We start from the raw sequence: 15639 nt of genomic DNA on the forward strand, positions 1-15639 counted from the left end.
CATCAGAGACTCACCTCAGAGCCCTCGACAATTTGTCGTAATTCATATTAGGCTTAGACTTCCTCTCGCCCCATCGTCTCGCCACCTCGTCGGGATCGGTCAACTTGAATTCGCCGTTAGTTCCTTCCCAAGTGATGCACGCGGCATTACTCGAGTCCGACAGAAGCTCGAGTAGAAACTGCCAGAGTTGTATCTGACCGGAACCGGAGCTCGCGAGCCGACTGCTCGTCGCCCCGAACATTTGATAAGGATCTGCTGGCCACAATAAATTCAGTACTTCGTCACAATTTTCACATATTATATTATTACATTATTTAATTAACATATGTAGGAAATATATCTCGTGATTCTACTATATACGCGATCTTTGACATCGATGCCAATAAATTTTTATTCTTTATCTGCAGAGAGTCTTTAGAAGATTTTTGATCAAGTTTTTGCAATAACCATATTATATATCATTATTGCACAATAATAAATAAAGAAATGCAAGATTCCTCGAAATTACAGATTGCAAATACACGTCGCAAATGTATAACATAGATGAATTTGATCATTGAAACTTGATCTTATTGTTGCTTCCTTCTGTAATATTTCGTTGATTACGATTAAAGTATTTAGCGAAATATGTGTGCGATCTGTGCCGATAAACATTCATTTTCATATTGCAAGTGAGAGCACACGATGAAATTTTTCACAGTTTCGCGTAGAATATACCTATCCATTACACAGTTGTTTTTCAAGGGTCCCTGTATCGCCCTTTAAAAGCTTTACAATGCGTCATCACCAACGCTCGTCGCCGCTCAGACATGGAGGGCCCTACAGGCGTACAAAAGAACATAATCGCAACCCTACAATAGAATAGAATTCATTTGGATCATAATAATTTCAATTTGAGAAACTACTGACGGAGTAGCTCAAAGGGTGACGCGAGTGTCTTCTAAATCTTTAAAGACGTACAATTCAATATATCGATTTTTATTGTCGCGATAGAAATGCAATGTGAGAGAAAATACAATAATATATATAGGAATCGCAACAAAATTTTCCCTCTTTTCAAAACTTTATGATCAGAATTTTTATTCTCCAAAGTACTGAGTGTAAAACAATAAAAAAATGAAAACGTAATAAAAAAATTACATTTTACAAAAATTATGTATTTTTGGAATTACATAACATTTTTATATTTTCTGCTTTGTTAATAAATACAAGTAGGTATAGAGAAAGATTTTTTTTTATTTACAGATGACGAGAAACTCTCCACGGTCGGGAAATTTGCATTAACAATCTAATTAATATGCGCGAGGTTGCCTCAATTTCGCGCAAAAGAAAAATGTAACAGACTTTATAACGAAGAGGGCCAAAATGTCCCGATTTAATGACTTTCACGGTCTAAAAGAAGAGTCCCGGCACAAGAACTCCAAGACGGACCCCATAAAAATACAAGCCGAGCGATTATGAGAGAGGGGACAGACGCGGATGATGGGGACGGATTCGGAATTGCCGGACCTCAAAGGTCGTTTCGCCCGATGAATCCGCTGAATGCGTGCCGTGGTGATCGCCTTTCGATCGAACAGTAATTCACTTACAAGTTAATAATGGGAAGGGGCGCGGTACACCCATTTATCTGCCGAGAACGAGGGAACCGACTGGGAGAAATACTGAGATGCGACTACGCCCAAGGATTCCAGGCTCTTTTCTCGTCGCGGCTCGACTCTGAGGAATCGATGATGCGCGAAGTAACAGTGACCTTGTTCGACCATCATGTAAGTGAACTCCTCTTTTTATTTTTTTTAGATTTAGACGATTTAGATTAGACGATAATTCATAATTTGGAATTCAATATTCTATGTATAATTTGATAATTTCGCTGATAGAAAACGTTTATATCAAATGTTTTATCTATATTATCTATAAAACTAGAATTTTTACAAATAGAAATTATAAGGCATATGTAATGATATGATAATTATATTTATGCACACTATTCATATAAAATTATAAATAGAATTCTTTTTGAAATTCAATTCCGAATTATATATCGTCTAAAATAGACTTTATATTACCAGTGTTACGTTCATCTAATACGTACATGAACGTTTTTTGACATTTTAAAAAATTTCATATTTTAAACAATTTATTAAACTTGGAAACTTAGGACATATACATATCCGAATTTATTAACTTTTATTTAAGTGGCAAGTTTGCGAATGAGAAATTATTTATAATATACTATGCATAAATATTGCACGACAATCTTGCTCTTATATTTTTATACAATATAAATATGAAAAAACAGTTAATTCTTTAATAAATAATGGTCAAATATATATAATAATATTTTTATTCGTGATTTCATCTTTTAGTATTATTTTGTTCTTTTTATTGAGCTTTCGTGAAAAATACTAGTATTTTTGCTGAACATAATTTAATAACTATTTTGTCACACATCTGGTTTTTAGATGCGCGATATCGTAGACAAAATCGTAGATATAATATGATATATTTTGAGCAATATACGACATTTTTTTTCTATTAATATGTGATTTCGTTATAATATCTCTGCAAATCAATCTCTTATGTTATAATTTATCGAGAGTGACGCCTTTCATTAGAATCTATTTTGAATATTGAACTATATGTGAAGGTAGCACTTTAACTTCTCAAAAATATCTACCTACTACATACCAGGCTGCCTGAGATGGCTGTGCGTGTCCAATGCTGTCTTTGATAAGCTGCTTCCATAGCCTGAAACAGGATGTTTAACATCCATACATTACTCTTCATTAAAATTTTATAAACTAAAATATATATCTAGAAAATTACGGAATAGTGAAAGAAATAAAATTTTGCGCATTTTAAGATAAAATAGAGAATTACACAGTGTAATTTATCGCATTCTCCATCGTATGTGTGAAGCTAGCATATTATTTAATGGAAAATTATAAATAATTGAGAGTTCTGGCTTTATTTTCAAGGACAAATACATATGCCAACTTTACGCAGCATATCACTTTGTCCTACGACGTTTTCCTTATTAGTAATTATCAGGATTTTTAAAAAATGTATAGTTCTACATAGTTCTAAAAAGAGTTCTGCCTTCTAAAAGCAAAAAAAAATTAATTAAGCTAAAATAAAGACAACCGCGGATATTTATAGATATTGAGGTGAGACGCCAGTCGATTTTCGAAAATTATATTTATTATAAAAAAATATCTATATTATATTTATATCTATATCTATATCTATATATTTATATATATCTATATTTATTCTAAAGCTATATCTTTTCGAACGAATTTCCTTTGAGTTTTAATTAATTATTAATATTAAGTTCATGTATATAGTATCGCGCGCGCTATTAGAATGAAGTTGCCGATGTTTGTAGTTTCGGCCATTACCGAAACACCGCGAGTATCAGGCAGTTCGAGCTGCGTCCCGCTGTGATTAATTAGTAAGCATAATCATTAGAAACGATTTCTAACCTTTGCATTGTAATATTTATCAATCGCATATCATAATTTCAACGTTAATATGTAGGTGTAATTGTTCGAAACGCATATTTCGCGAAAAATTCGATGCAAAATTTCTTGCCAACCTAACCCAACTTAATCTGTTGTCGCGCGCGCGAATGTGTTGCGATCCGTGGATATATCTATCGTTAATTCTAGCTTACATATTTATATTGTATATGTTATAATGCGAAATAATAAGATTATTCTAATATATGTATGTATTTTATTTGTTACAGGTAGCATTGCGATACACAGTGCGATTCACGCGTCGTGTCGGGAGTGTCGTGTAAAGTTTCGCGCGTCGGGAGTTCCGTGTAAAGTGTCGGGCGATCGTAATTATTCGTGTTTTCGCGAGTGTCGTGAGTGCTACCATGGACCAAGAGAGGAGGAGGAGGCCCGGGGAGGCATCGGGCGACAGCAGGACAACTGTGAGGTATGCAAAAACATTTTTTTCTAAACTGCATTATTTATGATATATTCGATCATTTCAAAACACTCTATATGTATATAACACACACACACGTATCTACATAATTTGAATATTTTGTTTTCAGATCAATGTGCTGTGTACTACAACTCCGCTATTGCACGTATCGGTGAGTGAAAAATAGAAATTGTTTATTCTTATTATTCTAGAACATTTCTGTAACGGTAATAGAGGTGTGTGAAGCGTCTCATTTCGTGGAAACTCATAAATAATATTATTTATGATCTTCCATGAAATGATATGCTAATTTCACAACTTTTCTAACACTGAGAGAATTTTCTCTTAGAATTTACCCTGAAAATCATGATAATCGTGGGACAATATGGTATGGAAAGAATTTTATAAGAATTTCTCTAATTAATATTTATCACAATAAAAATAATATCTATCACAATAAAATATAAAACATGTTTGATTAATTTTACTAAACTGCATAGTACAATTAATCAAACACATTTTATATTTTATTGTAATAGATATTATTATTTTTATTGTGATAAATATTAATCAGAGAAATTCTCATAAAATTCTTGTCATACCATTGTCCCACGATTACCATGATTTTCAGGGTAAATTCTAAGAGAAAATTCTCTCTGTGTATCATCTACGAATTTTTTAAGACATATAATTATCTATTGAAAGAGACATCAGATGATTTCCGAGCGTTAATGCTTATATACGGTGGAGAGAGAAAATTCTGATCGCGGGAGACAGCGCGACGAAAGTCATCGGTCCGATTGCCAAAGATGAAAAAGCGCAAACTCGGTCGAGCGTTAGAATCCGTTAGAGAGGATTTCCGTGTAGGCAAACACACGGGGCTGAGTGCTACGTGTACGTTTTCTCTCTCCCCGTTCTCGTTTCGTCACCGTCGTCCCATAGCGTAGGCCTCCTCTCCTCGCCTTATCGTATACGAATTCCCTTTCCTCGTGCGAGGCCCGACGGTCACGTTCACGCACGGACGTGTGCAATCTGTTTAAGGGCACAATGCCCCTTAATTTCGGCTCGTTATACGCCCGAAGGCGATAGTCCGCAAAGGTCAGTCGACTGACTCTTCGAAAACCCATGGAATTGCAATTGTTTCTAAATTGGCTCGAAGACTACTTACGCATTATTACATTAGCACGTCTCAACGCGCATTTTTTATTTATATTTTCCCAACTTATCTCTTTTTATCTGCAATTCAACAATTTTTTCAACGATACTAAAGTCATTAGTCGAACCGGCTTTATTCATTTATATGCTGTTCTCACAAATACATTATATTGCAAATATATTTCATATATATGCCACAAATTTTATGAAAATAGAAATTAAAAATTATCCTCTATAAAATTTTTCAGTTAAATTAAAATTCTTACATTATTTTATATGTGGAAACTCATGTCAAACTCGCCAATTATGATTCACTTTTATTAAAGTAGCTCACTAAGCAAATGTATATAAAATTACACATATATTAAGATGATTATATTATACCATTCTATATAAGATGATCTATTAAGATGATTATAGATAACATTCTATATAACATTATATATAAAAAAATACATCATTGAATAAATATATATTGATATCTCTGAATTCTACACTAACAATAAGAGAATTTTCTCTTAGAATTTACTTTGAAAATCATGGTAATCGTGGGACAATATGGTATGGAAAGAATTTTATGAAAATTTCTCTGATTAATATTTATCACAATAAAAATAATATAAAATATAAAATATGTTTGATTAATTTTACTAAACTGCATAGTAAAATTAATCAAACATATTTTATATTTTATTGTGATAGATATTATTATTTTTATTGTGATAAAAATATTAATCAGAGAAATTCTCATAAAATTTTTTCCATATTGTTCCACGACTACCATGATTTTCAAGGTAAATTCTAAGAGAAAATTCTCTCTGTAACTTTACAGAAAAATTATATAGCAATCTATAAATTGTAAAATATACTCGTGTTCTCTATTCTATTCTCGCCAATATCGATAATGATTTGCGAGGATCAATACAATCGAAATCCTCCACAGCGACAACACTTTCGACACGCCGTCGCGTCGGAATGTAGCGAGCCCCATGGGACAGATGCTACCTTTAAATAGCAGTCGGTGTCCGTTGTGTTAAACAATCTGATTTTGCCTCTGATTGGGAAGCGGGTACGGCCTTGGACGAGGGTTTCGGGCTGAGGGGACCAGACTTTTCTCTCTCTCTACGGGTCGTATAGGGTCCGCCGCAATCAGGGTAGCCGCGGGGCTACGAGTTGTCGCGCGCGTTCGTTTTTCTAACGCAAGCTCCACGATCGAGAACCCATTGACAGCGTGTATAGCGGATGTCACCGACGATAACACGATCAGATTTTTGGCGTAGATTACAGGCAGTGTGAACTCCTTTGAATTACATGAACCTGTCAACCGTCACTATTTCTGACAGAAAGTTATATGAAATCTCTCACAACTATCAAAATTATATTTTTTTTTCTACGGGTTCTTTGATCAATTTAAAGTGGATTTTTTTGTCAATTGTTAAAAGGTTTTAAGAGATATCAATAATTTTCAATTTATAAAGATTTGAAAAAATGAGAGGGAGCTCTTTAGAATATTAAACTTTCAACAGTTTTTAGGATATTAAGCATAAACAGATTTCAATTTTTGTAATAGTAAATGAAATTGAACAAAGAATATAATCTCACAATCAGATAAAATTAGCTTTATTTCAGAATGCTATTAAGAATAGAAATTTTAAAAACCCTCAGTCAAATTAGAAAATTATCTGTTCAATATTTTGTTTTGAAATATTCAACTTAATTAGTATATGATTGCATAAGAAAACGAAATGCTTATTTCAGAAATTTTCAATAATTTTTCTTGAGTAATATATAACTTAACGAAAATTATATTTTTTACTATAGTATTATATATTTGTACAAAACAATTTAAATAATATAATACTTTATTGAATATAGCAATAATGTTGAAAAAAATTATAATATTAATCAGAAAGTAAATTATTTATACACAATAAAATATAAATTTTGAAAATGCAGAGAATCCTTAAATTTGCAAAATAATTAGGAAACTTTAATATACAATTTAATACAAGAGATACATAAGCAATTATTTGAATCACTTTTATTTAAAGAAAATTTTCTCTTAGAATTTACTGTGAAAATTATTGTAATCGTGGGACAATATGATATGGAAAGAATTTTATAAGAATTTCTCTGATTAATATTTATCACAATAAAATATAAAATATGTTTGATTAATTTTACTAAACTACATAGTAAAATTAATCAAACATATTTTATATTTTATTGTGCTAGATATTATTATTTTTTTGTTGTGAGAAATATTAATCAGAGAAATTCTCATAAAATTCTTTCCATATCATATTGTCCCACGATTACCATAATTTTCAGGATAAATTCTAAGAGAAAATTATCTCTGTGTACGCATCGCTAAAAATAAAAAAAAAGTGACCCATGAAAAATTCTTTTAGCATTGTTTTTATAGATCGATTTTGTGTATTGTATATGATTCGTCTAACGTCACCTCGAATCGACGAACGTGAACCTATTGTCGCGAGTATATCTGCGCATTCACGAGCAATTACGCGGGGCGGGGTAATCCCGTTAGGCGGCATGCAGCTTCCTCGAGGGAGGATCAAAGAACCCGTCGTCATTCCGTGCTGCTGCACTCTTTGGTAGCCTCGGACGCGCACAATGCCATTCGGCGTCGCGACGTCGAAAAGAAGGGGGAACCTCGGCGCCCCGACTTGGAGAAACTTTGGGCACGTTCCAACAAACACACACCGACGTGCCCAAGTCCTCTCGTTTGTTTCAATCGTTTCTCTATATGTCTATATAGTATCGAGATATCGTTCCGCCACGCTAATTTCGAAATGTTGCCGAACCCGGTTTCGCATCCAAATTGCTTGGGAATTTTTATAAACTGTGTCTTCTCGATACGGATAAAAATAGAATGTAAATGGTACGTTCCGCGAAATAAAGTTTTGTCGATGTTTATTTCAATACTTTGAAAGTGGATCAATGTCACTTTATATTATCAAAGTTAAAGAAAGGAAAGCACTGCGTAACGTTAATGAAAAAAATATGTGAAATATATATCTTCAATAAATTCTTTTATTTAAATTTAAAACTAATAGTCAGTATTTACAAACTAGTGTGACTAATTTGAATTTCACTCCTGAAATCTTATTATACATGTTATATACATAAATCTCACTATATGCTCCATTCTTTTACGGTTTAAATTTTCATAACTTTATTAAGACGAATAATTAGAAAAATTCCGATTTTGTGTTAGAAATATTTTCATTCATCGCCTTTATTCATACTAGACGGGCAATTTGACGAATTATGAATATGCTACAGAGATCTATAGTCTTAAGTGGTACTGACTCATACCCAGTTGTTTCGGCTGGCGGGCTTATTTCGGACATAAATCATGTTGCCGTGCGAGAACGCGGTGCGTAATAATGAACAAGCGAGCGTAAAACACGCCAAGCCTTGAACCTATAGAGAGCGAAAAGAAAGCGAGTTGTAAGAGCTACGCGTTAGATAGAAGAGACTACACCTACATAGGTGCAGGGGTTGAAAATCAGGGAAAGTATTATTTTTCACGTCGTTCCTGCCGACGTTCCGCTACGCTCGTCGGAAATGTGCTGTGGAATGCGAACATTTTTTTCTGCCGTTTCGTGTACCAATGCAAGATCGCGTGTATTATACAGAGATCTTGTTATGTGCGATAAGAGATATTTTCGTAAAGCAAGCAAAATCGAAAGCACATGAAGGAAACGAACGATAAAGTAGTATAAATCAGTTTCGCAGAAAATAGAATTAAAACTTTTTTAAAAAATTGTATTTACACATAATGAGTTTAGTAAGCAATAATTTTTATAAAGACCATTTTACATATAAACATAAGTAGTAGAATTTAAGCAAGAAGCAAATATTCTCTAAAAAACTCATCTTTACGAAAAAAATGAAAAAGCTCTCGCTCTATAGATGATCTTTGAAAAATATTTAGAATATGTTTTAATTTTAATTTAATTTAGTTTATTATAGCAATTCTACCAGATTCAAAGATTTTTCATATAGTCTTCTTATAATAACGTCACCGGTTATAGATTGAGAATGCTAATTGTAATCCACATCACATAAATATCACAAATGTTCGTGACACACGTGACACACAAAAATTTCTAAAGTATCCCGTAAAGTATCGACTATCTGTCCGGTAAATTGCTTTCTAAAAAGCGGAAGTCGCAGTTGTTGAATGAGGCTTTCTCGAGAAGTTAGACGTGCAGGCGATTCGTGCCCTGTGATGGAGGTAACATGTTTTTGTTCGTCAGATAAGGGCAGGCGTAGCAAAAGTTATTTGTAAGAGCGAACTGCGTAGCGCGGAAGAAAATTAATCGTTTCCTAATTATCGCATAGCGTGAATATAGTGCCGGGTTGATAGGAAAAAAAGATTCTTGTCTTCGACTTAAGTTCCCTCGCACGATACAAGCGACCGAGTATTGTTTAGAGCGTAATCATTTTTCGCGTATTCACGCGAACTGCTTGCGCAATCTCTCAAACACTCAGCACAAATTCTTATCACCGCTATAAAAAAGGCACATTTATAAATCATAAAAAGGGTATATATTAAATGTGCGTGTATAAGATATGAAAATATCTTAATATATAAATTGTTTCCCCCATTGTCGAATGTGTGACACATAATATCTCGCAAAGTAAAGATTCATTTCTCTATTTTTATTTTTAAAACTTAGTAAACCGAGGAGCTTCATTAGCTTTAATTATTTACAACTTTAAATAATCATCTGTTGACATTTTAGTGAAGGAAAAATTAATTTTAAATTGATAAAAAAATCCATAGATAAAAAGTGACTGAAATAAATCTGAAAAATCCTGTAAATTATTCTTAATTCAGGAAGAATATGTGAGACTCATTTCTTAATTTTAATTATCTTCCATTTATCAGTTAATTTCACAAACTTCAATCAAAATTCGATTTGACATTTACGGACGGATGTTTCGAGTCACGAGGTTTCTCGGTAAAATCAGCTACTTTTTGCGCGTGTAGATGATAGACGTTCGATTGCGCACGGTTAAAGTGGAAACGCAATCCCTGCACCCCAACAAGGAATCAGAGATGAATGCGAGCCGATATGGGGGGAGAGTCCCGAACGCAGGCAGCCATGCGTAAACGTGTCACGCATAGGCACGTGCCCGTGTATGTACTACCGAAAGACATAATGCGAACTGCGACAGCGACTCCGACAACGGTGTCCCGCAACCCCTGCAATATGCTACGGACATTTCTGCGATTCCAATTTACCCGGCCTTGTCGCCAAGAAAGAATAACAGTCCGACCAAGACAGCGTACCCCATCGATGCGCATCTTTTTCGAGACGCGAAAAGATCACGATTCGCGATTAGCCAGATCAACAATTAGATAATTTTTTAAACGTTGTTATCAAAATTATATTATCATAAATACTTGCAAATTTATATCGGAATCTTACTGAATTGTTCCATTATTTTTTTATTCTCACTATTAATACTTTAATATATTTTTTTTAAATTACACGTTTATATCTTATCATAATATTTTATGTATTATTTGTCCGAGATTGATGAGTAATAATGCTATCATTCAAGAAATATATCATAGAAAAAAGACGCGAATCTCAATGAATATTTCTTTCAAGTAGCGTTAAAATGTGAATCGCGCATCATCCGATCGACACCCTTGTTTTCTTCCGAGAGGAATAGGGAGAGAAAAAAAAGAGAGAGTCCTGCTTACCCTTCTTCATTTTTCTTGTCGTAAATCTGGCGGCGCGAATGCGCTGGTCACGCGCCGTTTCCCAGTGACTTGTTGCCTACGATCCATGTCCCCCGGGACTTCGCTCTCGTGACCCCGCGGGGTCCATGGATGAGCGGAACCCGTGCCAGCAAGATCCGGTGGCCTGCTCTTCCTGGCCAGGGTTCCGGTCACCCCCTCTCTGGATATGTTTTAGAATCCATGATTCGGAAATTCTCACGAATTCAAAGCTTATTCTCGGGCGAGTTTCCAATGCTGATTTTACCGATATGACAATTACTTTAATATGTAATTAATTAATGTTGTTTCCTATAAATCGTAACTATAATTACAATAGAAAAAAATATTCAATTATTCTCGCGATTAATCAAGAATAATCTATTAATTTCGAAAAGATAGAATATATTTTAGATTTGCGAGTCTTGATTAAAATTGCATAAAATATAATTCATTTGATAGATTATCAATTTTCGATATAAGACTTATGAAAAGTCATGTACAATTAATAAATAATCTATTTATGCAAAATAGTTTGTGTGATCACAAAGATTCCAATATACATTTTTTTGAAATCGTACAATGTTTTAATTTTCACCATGCATTATGGCGTCTCGAAATAATTCCTTGTCGAAAAGATTTTTAAACGTAACACTGATCGGATATCTAAAAGAAAGACTGAAGAGCGCCGGAAAGATTAGATCATCTTTTGAGATCTTTTGAACTTTGCATTATTGGGATATCTCTTGATTTTACCTTCTAGCGTCAATCACTCCGTACATATTTTAAGGGAGGCAAATTCAGATCGGGACGAGGGGGAGATAGTTACCTATGGTGTCGAGGATAGTCACGCCATACGCGATCGGGCGCGTGAGCGAATTGCCAAGGCACGCGCCGCTCGGGAGTACGTAATTATCATAGGGTTGCCCTCAGACACATACACGTAACGCAGGCGGTCGAGAGTCGATCGACTCAGGTCAGCAAGTCACGCGAGGCACACTGGGGAACAGAAGGGCAACAACGGAGAACGTGGGAGGAGAAAGAGAGGGAGTGCTTTTATTGTTCTACGAGTCGTCTTAAAGTCGCTTTTCCTGGCCAGTGGGCAGATCCGCTGAAACCACCCTGCTTGGTGGTCGATAACGCGACGTGACATCTCTTGATGCGCGAGCGCGTCCCACAACAACGCGCGATCTCGAAAATTCTCGATTCAACCTGCTGAGGTTTATGTTATTTTTATAACTTGTGTCACACATAATGGAACAAGTTGCACTCGTTTAAATGAATTTCTAAGCGCTTTTATTCAACTAATTTGACCGAAGTAATTTTTCTTTACATTATTTATAAAGAAAAATGCCTATAACGCTACTACGCTTATGTAATCCTCTCTATTGCATTAAGAGTCTTAAACATTCGCGTGGGAGGAAATTACGCAGATACATTTTAGCGATATTGGTTATATTTCTCTCAAAAAAAGAATTATATTTAAGAATTTAATATTAAAATTTTTAAATTTAAAGATTTTCGATTATACAAGATCAATCTGTCTTTTTTTCTCTATGAAATAGAAAAAAAATCATCGGAATTCAATTGACCCGACGCGAGACTTTTTATAGTCAAGATAGCATAAATCAAATATAGTTAGTCATTTAGATTTGTTATCATCAAGAAATCTGTTCAAATGCTGCAAAATTTTAAGTTGATAACATCTGTGATGGCGTTATTAAGGATAATTAAATCCTCTAAGGCGGGCAATTCAGACGAGGTTTTTTTTAACTACTTTGACTTTTGATTGAATCGCGTGGAACAGTATAACGTTTTGATGTGCATTTTGGTACGAAAAGGTTATATGAACATGACCTGCTTTGAAACATGAAACAACTTTGGGCCATCAAGCACGCGAGCAACATTAATGGGCATACTTGAATTACCCGGTTCCGCAGATATATCTCTAATGTGTTAATTCACGGGTGTCAGTTCATCATTGTCCTTGCATGACATTACGGATGTTGGAACATCGCTAGCATAAACGAGGAAATAATTTGCATTAGAACGCATGGTTTAGAAAACAAATTTACATTTCTTCGATTTTCTCATATAGCCTTGTTAATAGCCATTTTCGTATAAAATTTTTAATTAAAATTTTTTTTTAAATAGCACCAGGGAGTTAAAGAGTTCATGCAATACACATATATCAAATATATTTTTCAGAGTTAAACAAATTTAAAGCTACTTTAATTAGTTCTGTGGGTGTAAAGAATTATATTATTTAAATGTCAAGTATTTGAATGGAGTTATTTATTTTGGCAAAAATTTTATATTGTGGCAAATGTCGATAAAATGAAAACTTATGAATTAAATATTTTTATATATGCACGTGGATATGTATATATACGTATATATCATTTACCATAAATAGACATTTGGATGAATCGCGAACTCTCAACTTCTTCTATTCTTTGCATCTGATCTATTTATCGAATCGAAAAAATACACGATCTAATCTGAGCTACTGTAGGAAGAGACAAGCTTGTAATTTCAATTTCATGCGGTCTGAAGAACCGCAAAGTGCCCTCGGGTCAACGCGCGTCACGTCAAGTAATTTCATGAATCTCGGTGGTGACGACAACGTCGCTCCCTTTCGCGTCGCGGCGCAAAGCGCAAACCGAGTCAAAGGCAACCCCCGTGCCTGTCAAGATCAGAGGACGGTGCTGGAGCACGCTATTCGAAAATGCCCCGAAGCTGGCTCACGCCGTGCTAAAACGATTCGTGCGTACGTCGCGAGAAACACCTGAAAATTAAACTTTCAGAGGAGAGAGCAAGGAAAGAATTAAAAAATTTCTACAAAAATTTTTTCTCTCCAAAAACAAATCTAATTTACAGAATTCTAAATAAATTATAATTAAAACAACTGCATCGAATTATAATTAAAACAACTTATCAATTTTATATATTTTCAAATAATTTCATCAAACTTTGAGATAAAGTGCTCCAAGATAAAGATCAAAGAGAGGCAAAATTTCGTTCTCATCGTTCTATATAGTTATAATAGTATCAGTAAAAGGTTTTTTAATCATGTTTTCCGATAAATTGATAGCTAATTTAATTAAAAACACGAAGGAATAATAAATGGCACAAGTCTGTCATAATTTTTCTCCATATAAAATACTGCCCATCGATTTTACGAGAATATTTACGGGATCTTATTGTAAAATATTCTTAATTTAAAATATACCGTTTGAGAGATAAAAATTGAAGATTGTAGTGTAAAGTCGTCCGGTTAAATCTGTTTGTAATCTATTATATGTTCGTGTTTACATAACAACGCTGCATATATATATGTTGCATTAAATTACGTTTAAAGCCTGGTGCTAAGAGATGTGACACGGTAGGCTGCGTGGATCCTGAATGCAATCTCGAATACGGGCAAGGTGGACACTGATGTTCACACGCATTCACACGCGTTCGAAGGTGGGACTTACGTTCTCTCGCGTCGCGGAGGTGATCTCGAGCACCGTCACGGTCGTTGTAACCTGGTTGGCGCAGCCAGAAGCCGTTTATAACAAAGATGCCCGCGGGCAGGGTTCTGTGATCTCCGCGAGATGATTGTGCTAGCGTCAGTGTTGGCGTCCACACAGGGTGGGGTCTGCTCTTCGGCGTTACCACCGTGTGGGCAGGCGTCTCTACACAGCCTCCGGGGTTTGCTCTCTATCTCACCCTCTTTCACCCCTTCACTCCCTCTCTCTCGTTCATTCGCTCTCCGCCGACGACAAAGGGGCCGCGGTTCAACGCGCCACAAAGCACCGGGACGCCACCTATACCCACACAGATATCCACACGAACACCCACACGGTTACATCTTCCACGCGTTTGCACGCACAAAGCTTGCCCGAACAAGAACGGGGCGTCGCGACGCGTGAAGTTGCACCCAGCGGCGCCTCGACCCACCCTTTACGTATATGTAGCGTCTAGCGAACCGAGAACGAGGAGAAAGAAAACTCCCACTCGGTCAGAGCGGGAGTTTTTGCGAGAGGAACATAATATACAAGCGAAACGGGTCGTGGAATTTTAGAAAACCGTCTTGGGTGATCACTCGATCTGATGATGGAAAATTAGTGGAAAAATCACGAAAGATCAACCATTGATTATCAGTCGATGGCGATTTAACGCAGGATTGAAAGTTTGTTAAAATACGAGACTCTCTGTGAAATCTAATGCGACGATATAAAAAAATACGAAAGAGAGAAATACACACTTTCTTAATATTATATTAGCAGTATTAAGATATTTTTAACTGTGAGAATATTAAGATAGAGAGAAAGAGAAAGAGATGTATTTCAAATATTATATATAGAATCACATATTTCTTTTTAAATATTCTATCAGCTAAAATAATTTCTATCAGCTGGATATTGTTTAAATTATATTGTCTGCTTTATATTTTTGCTTTTCACACAAAATAATAATAAATATGATATTTGTTTTTTGTTTCTCTTGATACTACATATATAGAGATGCTATGCTATATATAGATATTATACATAGATTCTATGTATAGATATTATATATAGATATTTTTATAACTAGAGTATAAACTTTAGAGATAAGACTCACCTTGACCAGGTGCCGGCGACGTGGCGTGACTCCAGCCTCCCTTGTAAGAGCTGCCAGCATCTGAAACACGAGAAATCATTTTTTGATTATTTCTCTTTCTCTCTCTTTCAATCGGCGAAAATACAAAATTCTCGATTTGCCGCAACACGCGTTAGAAATCTACTGCTTATCGA

At 34.9% G+C, this 15639-nt stretch overlaps 1 protein-coding gene and 1 long non-coding RNA gene across 7 annotated transcripts in view; one reads left to right on the forward strand and one right to left on the reverse strand.

Moving 5' to 3' along the window:
- The window catches only part of LOC145939563 (uncharacterized), a 45987-nt gene that overhangs the window by 9785 nt on the left and 20563 nt on the right, over window positions 1-15639 (forward strand). Inside the window, exons 4-6 of the long non-coding RNA XR_014425842.1 lie at window positions 1246-1766; window positions 3752-3948; window positions 4070-4111. This is a non-coding gene — a long non-coding RNA (uncharacterized LOC145939563). The remainder of the gene's footprint in view (window positions 1-1245; window positions 1767-3751; window positions 3949-4069; window positions 4112-15639) is intronic.
- Window positions 1-15639, reverse strand: part of Ets65a (DNA-binding protein D-ETS-3) — a 52111-nt gene that overhangs the window by 3941 nt on the left and 32531 nt on the right. For 5 of the 6 annotated variants that reach the window (XM_083043960.1, XM_083043959.1, XM_083043958.1 and 2 more), the window contains 3 exons: window positions 15467-15526; window positions 2689-2748; window positions 15-255 (listed from right to left, as the gene is read on the reverse strand). In XM_083043960.1, coding sequence (XP_082900086.1) covers window positions 15-255; window positions 2689-2748; window positions 15467-15526 — 361 coding nt within the window. The remainder of the gene's footprint in view (window positions 1-14; window positions 256-2688; window positions 2749-15466; window positions 15527-15639) is intronic. The other variant, XM_083043961.1, reaches the window with a different exon arrangement.

Source organism: Prenolepis imparis, unplaced genomic scaffold (assembly GCF_030444845.1).
Source record: "Prenolepis imparis isolate NDT839.2.m4 unplaced genomic scaffold, iyPreImpa1.0 SCAF_8, whole genome shotgun sequence".
Classification (NCBI taxonomy): Eukaryota; Metazoa; Arthropoda; class Insecta; order Hymenoptera; family Formicidae; genus Prenolepis; species Prenolepis imparis.